Genomic DNA, 14,831 nt, shown 5'->3' on the forward strand with positions numbered 1-14,831 from the left:
GAAAGAAATCTAATACAGAATTGCAAGTCTTGTATCTGTACTGGGGATTTTTTTTTCTTTTCTTTTTTTTTCTTTTCTTTTTTTTTCTTTTCTTTTTTTTTCTTTTCTTTTTTTTTTCTTTTCTTTTTTTTCTTTTCTTTTTTTTTTTCTTTTCTTTTTTTTTAATGTCCACTGAAATAGTTACTTGGAGGTCAGTGGCTCTACAATCATACTTGTTACACATTTGTCTGTCCTAGGAGATTCCAGAAATCTTCTCTTCTGCTCAGGGGAATATTTAGTGTGTCACACAATGCTTCGAGAGCTGCCAACTCTATATACTCTATTTAAACAGTCTCTGTGATAAGTTAGACTATGAGGAGCTTGCAAAAGGCTTTGTCCGAAGCCTCTTTGTCTCGCTTTTCCTGGAATCTGTCTGCAAAACCTCACTCCTGGGATTCAGAGAGATGCTGGTTGGTATGTCTGTGTATACAATTTGACCAAATTTGGGTGTCTGCTTGTTAGCTTGATGAGCAACATATGCTAAGAACTTCATATGTCTGAGAACTCTGAGGCCTGAAGGAGATTCTGGGAACTGAGGATCTGGTGAAGCTCTTGGATTAGCTTGCAAATAGGAGCAAAACATAGTTGGCTACCAATAGTTGTCAGTGGACAGTGGGATTGTGTTGGGTGAGCGGTGGTGTAACCTGGGAACATGTGCTTTTGGTACAGTGGTCTGTGCTGGATCACTGCTCCCACACCCAGAGTATTCATATTCACCGCTAAATGGATACCAGCGTGTTCCTGCTGTTGCTTGTGTGTGGCTACCTTGACATCGTGCACAGTTATTTGCAAACGCATCAAGACCTGCGTGTAGCTCAGGAGCTGCTTCTGGTAAAAGATAGGGATATTTATACAGTTCATTGCAAGGCAGCAGGTCCCTCCTCCTAGCTGTGTGTGTGTGTGAATATATATATGTATATATATTCACACACACACACACACACTTATATTTAAATGAGGAAGTTGTTTTAACTCTAGACTTTAATGGCAAGATCTGTCTATTCTAATGTGTTTGTCCAAGGATGTTCCTATGCAGACAAGCATGTTATAAAGTAATTGCTATACTTTTACTTTCATATATCAACTAAAAGTAGTTCTCAAAAGGAAACCAATCCATACTTGGGTATTTTTCTGATTATTACATGCAGAGAAGAGTAGACTCAGTGGAATGAAACTATTTTACCCAGAAACACTACCGATATTAAATAGCTCTATTTGTCATTCAAATTAGGAACTTGAGTGAGGTTCTCAAGAAAAGGAAGTGTGCTACATGGCTAATGAAGAATGAAACAAGTGGAGGATGGGGAGGGAAGGCACAGGGGGTAGTATTCCTGAAAATGTATACTTAGCCCATCTAAACGCTTTTCTGAATGATTTAAACCTTAATTTTCTAAATATTTATCTAACTTTGATCTAGTTTTTCGTCATCTTCTAATTGATAGAGATCTCTGTAGCTGCATACATGAAAAAAATAGTTTTCTACACCAGCATCTGACCTAGGAACACTTTTTGTTTGAATTTGTGATGCTGCTAATTTCTTCTGCATTCATGCTCCTGAGCAAGTTGATGTGGTCAGAGCAACATCCCGTGTGGTATTGTCTTAACAGTATGTGGTTAACTGAAGTGAGAGAGAGCAAACTGAAGAGGGGAAGGCAGAATTTGAGAATTCTTTTTAGCTAACCAATATGCACAGCTTTTGTTTCAAATTTCTTCCTACTTTTGGCAGGAGAATGCCGGTGCTGCAACATGCACTTTATAGTAAGGCAAAAACTGCTGGTTATGTTGAAAGTTTTTTATTTAAAAACATCTTGATGGATATATTAGTGATTTAGGAAAAAGCCTTGCTATTTCCTGTGGAAAACTTCGGTGTTTTGTTGTGTTATGTTGCATGTGAGCATACCAAAGAACAAAATTCACTGCAAAACAGTGAATCATTGTCGTTCTTGAAATATGTAAGTAAGCATGTTGTATTTAATCTGTTGTGGAAGGAAAGCCAAAGTAGTGCAAAGCAGTATTTTCCAGGATCTTTTAGCCCTGCTCTGAAACACAACTGTAAAGGAGTACTCAATTGGACTATATTTGAAAATAAAAACTTTAATCAAAGCAGTAATAAAAACCCATTTTTCTTTCCCTAGGTTCTGTCAGAGAATTTTTTATCAGCCCTAAAACTAGTGTACACCTCTCCGTAACAGAAGAAATATCTGTGAGATTCTTGGTTGTGTGTTTGGTTCTGTTTTATATATTCTTAAATAATTTGCCTAATTTCTCGTCTGGAGTATTTAAAAGAGAAATTGTATCTCGATCAACAAGAGCTTTTTAACAGTAGGCATTATTTCTTGCCTGTGAGAGAGAAACTACTGCAGAAAAAAGACTGAGAAATTATTATGGTTTAAAGTGTGTTTGAAAATATGCATGCCTTGGAGAACAAAACTTTTAAAAGGGTGATTGTTTAAATAGCAAAACCAAAACCATACTCAGTTTAAGAGGAAACTGACTTTTTTTTAAAATGCAAATAAAGTGAAATAGCTGTGACTTCCAGCAGTCTGAATTATTCTCTTACAGTACCAAATACAGCCAGTAGATGCCTGCAAACACCGTTATATATCTGAACACCTTTAGAAATTGCATATGTAATGTTTGCTTTGCCATTGTGAAGGATCAGTAGTTAACATAATAGCCAAACTTATTATCAAATATTTTAAAATCTGTCTTCTAACAAATATAGCCATAGTGAAAATAGATGTGCAATACCTAAGATCATTCTGAGTGACAGAGTAGTTCTTATGTGTAGTGATAGTGATATGATCACTTCGGCTGTATTTCTATATTTCTATCTACTTATTTTCTAAACTGCATTCACTGATGTACATTACTACGTAGAAGTGAAACAACATAAGAGTGTGAATTTGGTGAAAATCAGTAGTATATTAAACTCAGTAAACAAAAAAAATGATCCTGTATATCCTTCATGCTTAGCATTTACAGTGGCTCCTTCAGTCCTTGTATAAAGTTTATTATAATAATTTATACTTCAGGAGGAAAGCTATTGCAGTACAAATTCTTTATGGGGACGTGACTCTTGGACTGTTACTGCATCTGGATCATAAATCTTAGCAGTATATCTGAGTTGTCTTAGAAAACCAATTGATCAGAGCATAGTGGGGACAGGAGCAGCAGCATTACCTCTGGAATCTAGGAGTTGTGCAGAAGTATTTCCAAAGCATTGCATGTCTGCTTGAGCTTTTCTTCCATCCCCCCCCATACAGAATATTTAGGTTAATTAGGTTAAAATACAAGCCACTTGGAAATGGATTTTCCTGGAGAGTGATGAAGGAACAGAAAAATTCTTTAGAATTTTCTGCGTGGAGAAGGCACAATTTTTTACCTTGTCTGATTCTGTTTTACAAGTATAATACTTATTTTTTTTAAATTATTTTTCTGTGAGAAAGTCAATGTCATTTACTTTGGCATAAAATTGTAGATTTTGATGTGTGCGATATTTTGCAATATTAGTGTCATGAGACAATTTATGAAGTGGTATCTCAAATATATGCATCCTATCTCACCATGGGATTTCACTCTATTTTTAGAAGGCAATAGGTGTGCAGACCCAGTGCAGTGAAGTTGGCAATGTGTAGGTAGTGAAGTGGTTTACTTATTGATGCAGTTTTATTAATTGTGTGGTGAACTTTTAGGTGCCCAGCCTGTGTATGTGAACTTCCTAAACATCATGGCAAGTAATATTACCTAAGAGACATTTAATGTTCCATGAGAGTTATTAACTATTTCTATTGCATTTTTATTATAGGAAGTGTTCTCAAAGGGAGTAATACTGCTCTCGGCTATAGCAACAGCAAGAGTTCATGGGGAGAACAAATTTGAAGTTGTCACATCCCATAGGACTTTTGTATTCCGTGTGGATAAAGAAGGTGAGTAGGACATATAATTCTAATGATTGCCAAAAAGTTATGTAATCATTGCTGATCAGTTATGTTTGTGAAATATAACTTGTTATATTACAAGAAATATTTCTGGAATCCAGCTGTTCTGGACTCATAAAGTGAAACTGGAGATAACTGTAAGCTTTGTAAGAATGACTTAAATTGTTGGGGATTGGCTTTTAAAAATATCAAAATGAGAATACTATTTTCCAACTCTTCTGCCTCTTCCCTCATCCTAATCAAAGATGAATTTTTCTAGACGTTCCTCAGGTCTCACTAGAAGCTCTTACAGCCTACGTGCTCTCAGCCATCTGCTCCAAGTCACCACTTGATATAAAATTGACAAAGAACAACAATGAAGTTGATGGCTTGAATGTGATGCTGTGATCAAAGGAAATCTGTGTTTTTCTGTATGTCTTTATTTAGTGCCTTATACAGTATTTTCAACCATGTATTGACTGGGAATACAAATGTAAATTCTAGTAAGGAATTTAGTATGCCTTCTAATTTAATGTTTTACCAACCTACAGCTGTAATACATGGAATCAGTATAATTGCATGTATGACTTATTTATGGAAACAATCAAATAAAATGGAATACCTAGGAAAAAAAAAAGATGTGCAGTATGTATTTACTGCAGTGCAAGCCAGACCCATTATAGCTAAGGGTCTCTCCATGTTTCCATTATCAAATCCCATTTTTATGGGTTATAGCTTGGTTGTAAACACTTGCTGCAGGCTGTAAAAGGAGTGCAGCATCAGTGAACAAATCCTTCCTATCAGGTTTGACTCAAATAATTTCAGGCATTTTTATGTTCTTAGCTGAGTTAAAAAGTATATCTATTCTTATTGGTTTTGCCTTTTTCTTCCAAATTTATTTTTTTACTTTTTTATAAATTGGAACATAACTATCTTAGTACAATACATTTTGTAGGGCTGTAATTTGCTTTATGGGCCATTGTCTTTGAATGCTACAAAAACATTAACAACTTATACTGACCTGTGAAATATATTCAGGGCAACCACTTGCTATATTTTAAATTGTGTTTTCGTTTAGTATATAACCATCTTTGGGCATACTGACCTGTCTGTAAAGCTGTTCACTGAAGGTTAGAAATGTGTGTTGTACAAGTAATTTGGTCCTTACCATCTCCAGAGCTAGATGATGTATTCATAGTAAATTATGTAAATAACTCTGCTTGCTTGTTATGCATGCAAGCTGTTCCTTCATGCTCTTCCTTCTGTGGATTAGTTGTTGGGAATTTTTCTGGGACTATTCAAAGGGTACTTAACTTGCTTTCAAAGATTATGAAATGGAGACTTTTATACATATTTCATCCTGTGGACCTTATTTATTAACTTGCCTGTCTGCTGGAGTATTAAAACAAAGAATTGCTATCGTCTTCATTGACCTGTGTCCCTTGGTGCCAAGGTTGGTCTATCCAATCAGTGGATTATAGTGCTTATTTTGTTACTTTCAGTGATCTGATTTATTATTTTCAGTATATCAAAAATATACTATTTTTTGATTGATTTAAATATCTAGAGGGGAAAAACTACATATAATGCAGTAGAAAGTTTAGGGGCATTTAGGGGCAAAAAGTTAAGTACTTAGGTGGCAGCAATGAATTAAAGTGTAATCTGCTCAGATGCAGTGAGATTTTGTTTAACTGGAATGAAATGCCATTTTAAAAAAACCCCAAAAACTTTTAGAGTAATTTCATGCCCTCAACTATACTGAGGCATTCCAGGGATCTTTTCAAAGTACTTTAAAAGAGCATGTATTGGAATAAAACTTGTAAGAGAAGTGCTTGGATCACCTTCCTTGTGCTAGTCTGTCAGCCTGCTATCTTCCTCACCTTCGAACTATTTTCTGATGCTTAAATTCATGTATTTGTTCCTTCTTGTTGCACCCATGACATTTATAAAGTAATCATGTTATGGTTTTAATGGTGTTCTTTGCAGTGTTTGGCACTGATTGTGTCAACTTAATATATAATGTGGATAGAACCCCTTCCCCCAACTTTATTTTATGACCTGAATCTTTCAGAGCAAAGAGTTGAAATATTCGTGATGTTCTAATTGCATGGGCCAAGTCTAATTCATTCGGAGTATTCAGCATTAAAGTGTATTGATCTTAGTCTGATGAAATATCTGATAATAGTGAATGAGACTGAGTGTAACTTTATGACTTCACCTACTTGTGTTTGTGTATTTGTAAGATGTTAAATTAATGCATGCAAACATATTCAAACATGCATTTTCTTGATTACTTGGGGCCCTTGACAGTATCAAGCTTAACCACTACACCTTAATGGAATAGATTGTAAATTGCCAAATGTTTTTGCTTAAAAGCATGGCCTGCCTCTTTAATGACAGATGATATTTAGGCTCCCTGGTTTTTGCTTGAATCTATGGGACAGAACTACAGAAGGTGAACATGCCAGCTGTCTACCAGCTTGGTCTTTAAGCTGTCTGGAATTAAGCATCTTAGAACTAGTAGTCATTATTTTAAGAATCTTGATCATCAGTTTGTATAACTTTCAATTTCTATGTTGATTCTTGAGAGTTAATTGCATGTCTGTCCTTGCTAACACCTCCACTGATATGGGTTCTTATGTTATTTTTATTTACACCTCCTCTTCAAGGTGAACGTTCTCTCTGATGTGCTGTATCTATGCCATCAACGAGCATAGAGTAGGAAGAACAGGAAAACCAATGTTGGAAGAGTGGAGCTGCTGCTTAACCATATGTCTTTGTCTTTTTTTTTTTTTCTTGTTTAGAAGAAAGGAATGACTGGGTTAATACAATACTCAATGCCTTGAAATCACAGTCTGATAATAACCCTCAGTCTCGAACTTCTGTCACCCCTGAGAAGAGTGGTTATCTTGAGCTGAAAGGATACAAAGCCAAAATCTTTATTCTGCTTCAGGGGAATACTGTGTGGATCTGCAAAAATGAGCAGGTAAATTTTTCATATGCTTTTTGTGAATGAATGCTTATAAAAATGATTTAACTAGCCAGCTGGAAATTGCTGGCTCTTTGTGAATAGGTGCATTTCAATATAAATGCATATCTCCTTTTATGTAGTACGTTATTGCTGCAATTCTCAGAAGGCTTCAAAAAGCAGGCAAAGTATCATTATGTCTGTTGTACAACAGAAAAAAACTAATATATAGTGAGGTGAAGTGAAAAGCCCTGAGTGTCACTACAGGCTAGTGGAGGGCTGGCATTAATTCACTCTTAAAATGTGTGCCATAAGCACTCTACTAAATCGGAAGGCTTATTTTGTGCACTGGTTTCACTATCCTATAATACAGTGCTCTGAAAGCATGCTATACCGAAGTAGATACTGGTATTTAAGCGATGTTCAAAACTGATGTTCTTTGTGTTTTTAAGAACATGGTTTGGCCAGTTTCTGTTGTGCACTGCAATATTTAAAACAAATCCAGTATTAAAAAACATGAAGTAGGCCTATCATTTCAGCTCCCAAAATCTGGGGCTTTTTGTTTTTTGTTTTGGGCATGACTATATTATGATATAAAGTAGTTAACTGTGGAACTCTTTCAGATGCTGTAGATGGGGGATAAATGGGGATAATTGGGTTCAGTGAATGACTGTGAACTAGTGGAAGAAAAATCTACTGCAGGACATTAAATGGAAGGTGGTGTTTCTGTGTGAGGAAATTCATTACTCACAAGTTGTTGGAACCTGGGAGGGCTTTTGGAGGAGGTAGTGCTACATGCTTGCCTTGTTCTCATTTTCTCTCAGATTTGTGTACAGGCAAACTCTTGTTTCAAATGTGAATGGTCTCTTAGTAAGACTTATCATTTTGGAGTTGATCTCACTTCCTCTCCTGCTACCATCTGAAGTGTGAAATTATTTAGATGGGCTTGAGTGACCATATAATGTTCAATATTAGATCTTACTATTCTTTCCCAAGAAATGGCAGGAAATTTGGCTACATGTCATTCGAATTCAAGCTTGCAGCATGTGTTTTGCTGAATGAGCACCATGGAGAGGAATTGGTCTTCATAGCTGAGCACAGTACTCTTTTTAGCTACACTGAAATCCTCAGTGTTGATTATTATAATGAAAAGGTGGGTGACCTGTCAGTTTGTTTATTTAAGTAAAGTTTACACCTAGATGTCTTTAAGGAGGAACAAAACTAAAATGCAAACACCGCTCCACCACTCTGAAAACCTGTACTTCACTGAGGTTCTCTTACGTCATTCCAGTGGAAAGAATGAAGTTGACCAACTTTAGAGTCTCTGCCTATGGGATGACACACACTGTGCTGCAGTGCTCAATGTTACTGTTCCATGATAGCGTTTCCAGGTATTTCTTCAGTGAGAATCCCTGGAATGCATTCTCATCAATAAGAGTCCTCTCTTTGTGGATATTCATTGTAATGAGCCACTTCTATCTTCAGAATCAATATTGTATTCATCTTATGCCCCTGAATACTTTTGACTGCTCCCTTATGAATGTTCTGGGCTTCTTGATTAAGGGACAAATGTGGTACTTCAATGAGGTACACAGACTCATGGAGGAATTTCTCATCCAGAGTGATAGGTCATTTGAAACTAGCCATGTCCCTCTTTAGAGTCTCCATACCAGGCATCCAATTTTTGCTTTTTTTCCTTCTTTCTTTCTCTGCCTACATATAACTGTTGGAAGCATCTCTCTTGACTCAAGTAGTCCTTTGATCTTTCTCTGTTGATATGGGGCATTCCCAGCTCTGCCCACTGAGCTGAGTCAGTTTTTCTGAATATAAATATTGATTCAAAACTCTTCCAGCACCATTTGCTGTTGAAGGGTTCTTGATTGCTCTGTTATATGTTTTCAGGGTGTAGATTATGTCTATCTAAGGCAATCTAAGACTGCTCCACCCTCCCCCAATCAATTTATTTTTTATAGATTTTTAAAATATTACTATTTTGTGTATGCATGTGTACATTGTTTCTATTGCTTGTGCAGCTATATGGTAAGTTGTAACAGCTCTGCCCTTTCAATATCAGTGATTTCAGATTTGCTTTAGGTGACCATGAAAGCATACATCCATATACGGCCTTTCTACTAGATGTTTATTCCCTTCTACTACATGGGTGCTCTGCAGAGATCACTGACTGCAGTGCAGCAGAAGGCAAACCAAGATCAAGCTCTGAAAGAGGGTGATGGTTAGACATGCAGACAGCCTGTCAGCTCCTTCTGTGTGTGTGACTATTACAAACAATGGTGTAAAATCAACTTCTTAAAGCTTATTTACTTAAAGCCAAAAATATCAAATGGTCTTAAGAGGTTTCTTTTTAGATTCTCTGTTTAAACAATGTCTCTTTCTTTATGCAATTTCTGGGTATTTGGGAATCAGAAGAAATAGCTTCTGTGTTTAAGCTTTCATAGTCTGTAATTCTTCTCTCGGTACATCTTGTGTTTTATTTTCAAGTTGAAAACCGAATTATTTTTACTGAAGAAAAACCCAATAATACAGCATTAAACCGTTAGAGGGCTCTGTTGTTCTAAAAATCTTTCCCTGGCTCAAGTTTGTGCTTTAGCCAGTAATTACCAGGCAAATATGTCCGCGGATGTCCTCAAATCCTGTTCATATTGGAATTCACATCCATACTAGAACAACTCCCAGAGAGACTTAGAGGGTTTTATGATAACTGCAGTGCTAAAAGACACTATTTAGACTTCTTACAGTGTTGAAATGAGATCGGATCAAGCTGATTCATTGATTTCTATTAAACTTGATAGAGGACAGTCCACTGTTACTTTAAAAGATTTTTCTTCACAGTTAGAAGTGATGAAGTTCCTAAGCTAAATGCCAAATCCTAACATAACCACCATGAACTTTGTGAAGTTCAGATTGAGATCAGAACATCATGTCTCAGGCCCATTTCTAGTTAAAAAGTGATTGGTTTAGCTTGAGCTTCTGGCAGTGATATAGTGCTTGTATGAAACCATCAATTTCTTTGACTCTCCATGTAGTGTGAATTTCTTAAACTTCCTATCTGGAGCAAAAGTGAAAAATAGATTGTACAGAATCAATTTGTTCAACCCGCAACTTGCTGAAATTCCCATTTCTATTTCAAAATAATTCATGCTTAAATAAAAACATGTCATCTGATCCTTCATGACAGCTCAAACATTGGCTTGAAATGTCAGTTTGCTGTGGTGGTGCCTGTGCTAACCTCCCTTTTGTGACCATCAGAAGGGTTCTGGCAGGTGCTTGCCAGGTCTGCTAGAATATATCCACTTTGTTAGGGTGTATTTAAGATTCACTGGTATCTGAAGTCAGGAAGGGCCTTGGAGTCACAGTGTTTGCACTAGAATTTAGCTTTAATAAAGAGAATTCAGGATCCTCTTTGTTACTGCATTGGGTGGTTCTGAAATAGATGTATTTACCTGGGATATTTAAGGAAGCTTCACCAAATACAAAGACTGGGGAATTGTATGTATGGCTGTCTGCCATAATTATTTGTGACTTTTTTCCTCTAGGCATGATTCCAAGTTAAAACTTGAATAGTGATGAGTATTCTCTCTGTTACCTACAAGCAATAGTATCAATTTCTTATTGAAAACCCCTTGTTTCATTTTGGTTTAATGCTTTTGTTGTTTTTGGAGGGTTTTTTCTTTTGTCAAAGATTGAAATTATTTTCTCTGTGGCAAATGAAAATGTTTATTCATATTGAGTGAAAGAGTGCCTGTTAATTTTTATTTCTTCTCTACTGCTAATGGTGCATTTAAAGCAAAATTGGACAACATCAAAAGATGTATTACAGGAAATTATATTAAACGGGTAGAAGATGGCAAAGGGTATGATAATAGAGAGAACTGATAAGGGAATAGATGAAAGGACGAGTCAAAGATGATGCTTGAGACTGGTGTTCTGAAAGAGAGGAAGCGATATGAATGTCAGTAGAAGGAAGTGGAAGGGATGTGTGCATGCATGTCTGCGTTTGTAAGAACAGAGATGTGTTCTTATCTCTGTTAAGAAACTGACCTAAAGGGAAGTGCTTTGAGCAACCTGATCTAGTGAAAGATGTCCCTGTCCATACAGGGGGATTGGACTAGATGATTCCTGAAGGTTCCTTCCAACCCAAACCATTCTATGATTCTGTGAAATACAGTGCCAGAGATTGTCATTGGGATTGTGGGACAGACTTAGTCGGTGGCTTTTTGGTATATTGCGATGGGAATTTATAATGATCTTCTGCAAGGTGATTGTTCATTAGGAAATGTTCTGTTTTTTGCATGTATCCTGGGTTTGGTTAGGATAGAGTTAATTGTTCTCAGGGAATTGGGAGTGGGGCGGCCAGGGCAGGTGTTCCATACCACTGACCATATTCACAGGGAAGTTCCGGGAGGAGGGGTCTGCTGGGTGCTGTAGTTTGTGAGCCGGTCCCGTGGTAGGCTGTTTTTAGTTCAACTTTTTCTTTTACATGGTATGCTCTTTCATTAGTACTGTTGTTGTTGTTTGATGTTGTTTCTCCCTTACTATTCCAGTAAACTGTGTCTCAACCCCTGAGCCCCTTTTCTTTATATTTTCTCCTCCTCGTACCACCAGAGGGCGGAGAGTGGAGAGTGGGCCGTGGGGCGGGCAGGGACCCTTCCTGGTTAAACCACATCAGTCGTTTGGTGCCCAACATGGGGCTCAAACCCACGACCCTGAGATTAAGAGTCTAATGCTCTCCAAAAGACTGAACATGATGGGTGAGAAAGACAAACCCTTAAAATAAAGGATTTATTAAGTACAGTAGAAGGTGTCCAACAATGGAAGGTGAACAGCAAAGAGGAGTTACATGAAGATGAGTAGTAATGATTGTCATTCTAAAGAGAGCGTGAGAAAGCCTTTTTAATGTATTTAGATTCTTCACTGTATCATTGTGATAATATTTGTGAAAATGACATGAGTCCAAGGTGATGGCAACAGCAATATGAAAGAATTGAGGAGAGAAGGTGAATGTAAGTTGCGTAGAAAGCAAAATAGTTGCTTAAAGTTTTTGAGATCTAATGAGGAATCCTGAGCAAAGTGACAATTTTGGAGAGGAAGCTAGGGAAAAAGGTAAGGGATTAAAGGCAACAAAAGAGAGGAGGAATGGGAAGACCTTTCAGATAGATGATAGGTGGTAACAGAGAGGAGAGAGAAGTACCTGATACTTGCTGGGGTGGGGCAGTGGAAGGTGGAATCATTGAGAATGAGGAAAAAAAAAGAGACAGTGTTGTTGTGTTCCCTCTGTCCTCCATCCTTGTCGCCACTGCCCCAAGAACACAAGTACTTTTGAAGATTTTGTGGCTATAGCCTGTTTTTTGTAATAACTGGGAAGCTTTTTAAAGGATTAGAGTTCTCTACTTGATTGCTGGTGTAGACTGTGATCAAACATGTTTACAAACATATAAATGAGTCTGGCCCGAATGCCTTAAATAGGTGGAGGTGACAGAAAACGTTTTTAAGATCAAATATACTGATGCATTGGTAACTTGAAGTGGAAGCAAATGATCCAGCCTCTTTTAAATACAGTTGTTTGCATCTAGCTGTAGCTGGGATGATAGATTAAGGTCATATTCCTAGATTTTCATCAGTTCTTTGGCAAGAAATTAATTCCAATCTGCCACACTCAAACCATGACAAAGATCAATTACTGTGCATGACATCAGAAACAACTGAACAGCAAATAACTTGAATTCTGTAAGAAAGCTTAAAAACTTCCTTTTTTTTGCTTGTCGTGCAATACAAAATGAATGATTACAGGAAATTATGTTGAGTGGGGGAAAAGGTTTATTGTTGTTCTGACCATTACTTCTTCAGTTTTAAGCTAATTGTATGCCTACTCCAAAAAAGATTACTAAATGGATTTAAAATAATATGCTACTAAAGTAAAGTGGTTGAATCAAACGAGAAAAATGTGTCAGTGACCACCTTTACAGGGAAGATCTACATTTTACATTCAAAAATAATTTTGTGGGATGTTATCCTAGGTTGTTGATGATATTAAAGAACATGGAGAAAGGCATAAACAGGAATTCTATCAAAGAAAAATAAAAAAGTTAATGTTAAGCTTTTCTGTATGCAGGTGAACTTTGGCTCTGTGAGGATTTTATTTTTCTTGTGCATTTGTTTTTATGCTATTAAGAGGTCATTGAGATGTAGGTACACCTAAAGCAATCATGAAACGTCGTAGAAAGCCTAATGCTTCCACAGTGATCAAAAGCTTTATGATTAATTTGATTTGGAGTGTAGGGTAGGGAAGGAGTAAGGAAAATGACAGTTATTAGCTTCTCAGCGATGCTCAGTCAAGCTTACTGGATGACTAATACATATATAACCAGCTATCCTGATCATGTAAAAATTAACAGTGAAGAAAAGTAGGATTTGTTGAATATTATGAAGAAAAAAGATTTTACAGAGTGGCACAGCACCTATGTTAACAGTTGAAGAAGGTTTTAGATCTACTTGTCATAAGGTTATAGCACTGTTAATGCAGTACTGGGGAAATCTTTTTTCCTTTAAGAGTACCAGAATTACCCGAGAGCATTATCCATCACCATCCATGTTACTTCCATTTAAGAACTACTAGCTTGACTTCAAATCTCATAATGAAATAATCTATTGCATCAAAAGTCCTAAATATAGGAAGCAGGGCATCATTATGTGTATTTTCACATATAATGGTAGACTAGGACTGCATTTATTTATTTTAAATCATGTGAACAAGTTATTTCTGCATTCAGTGAAACTGAAAGATTGTATGATCAGTATGTGTGTGTATTTATACACTTAAATAATAGAGTGTTTTCTTTTTTGTGTGTGCAAAAACAACTTTTTTGTGTGTTTGAGACGACAATGAAACTGAAAACAAAGAATAATTAGGTCTCTCTTCTTTTAGTAGTTCAAATATACTGTGGAATTAAATGCAGCCGGAACATTACTTTGCACCTAGTTCTTTGCTGTTTAACTGTAAATATATCAGTCAGATCTCATAGGAGACATGCTGAAAAAACACTCAGCAGCTTTGGTTTGCTTTTTCTCCTTATAAATGGAGGGCAATGTAAAACATTTTTCCTTTCCATCTGTTGTTCTATGCATTTGCTGTGTTTGGGACAGAAGTAATTTTAAACATACCAGTAGCAACACTGATTACTTTTTTTTTTCCCTCAGCCTGCATTCTTTACTTCAGGTATTAAACTAATTAATATTGCTGAAATACTAATATATATGTAAAGTTACAAAGCCATTACAACAGTGAAGAGCAGAGCATTTCTGAGGCAGTGTAGACAGCATATCCACATTCATTCCACAACTTAAAGGTAGGTACAAACATACATTTTCATACTGTATGTGAATTCAGTTTCCTAATTAGTTAAAAAATACCATAATATACCATTGCAGATTTTTAATTATTTAACATATATCTTCTGTTATCGACTCACCATTTTCTTTTTTTTGGTACATTGCACATATGATAAAGAGACAAGATGTCTGGATATCCTTCTGTAAAAGCGAAACTTTAACAGAGAGGTGACACTATTCTTCTGTTCAGTCTGAAATGGAAAAGCAATATTTTTGAAGACTTTAGGATTTCCCTAATCTGTGTTGAGAATGATTAGATGAGTGCTGGCAGTCACATTATGATGATTAAAATGTTCTCCTTGGTTACAATACTAAATAAAATTGATTAGCCTGCACCAGCAGGAGACCAAAGAGAATGCCTGCAAATGTTCCTTGTAACTGACACTAATGTTTAGAACCCCAAGCACTTAAAAGCAGGTGATTGAACATAATGCATTTAGTTTGCAGTAGCTGTACAAGCAGGAAAAGCACAGTGTTCATAAAGAAAACATCTGGCA

At 36.4% G+C, this 14,831-nt stretch overlaps 1 protein-coding gene across 1 annotated transcript in view; it reads left to right on the top strand.

The window, feature by feature from the left end:
• ARAP2 (ArfGAP with RhoGAP domain, ankyrin repeat and PH domain 2) overlaps positions 1-14,831 on the top strand; it is a gene marked incomplete at both ends in the record, with an annotated part of 73,844 nt that overhangs the window by 11,964 nt on the left and 47,049 nt on the right. The window contains 2 exons of the mRNA XM_029085858.1: positions 3,848-3,968; positions 6,764-6,945. Of these exons, the coding sequence (XP_028941691.1) occupies positions 3,848-3,968; positions 6,764-6,945 (303 nt within the window). The remainder of the gene's footprint in view (positions 1-3,847; positions 3,969-6,763; positions 6,946-14,831) is intronic.

Source organism: Antrostomus carolinensis, unplaced genomic scaffold, assembly GCF_000700745.2.
Source record: "Antrostomus carolinensis isolate BGI_N321 unplaced genomic scaffold, ASM70074v2 scaffold2687, whole genome shotgun sequence".
Taxonomy (NCBI): domain Eukaryota; kingdom Metazoa; phylum Chordata; class Aves; order Caprimulgiformes; family Caprimulgidae; genus Antrostomus; species Antrostomus carolinensis.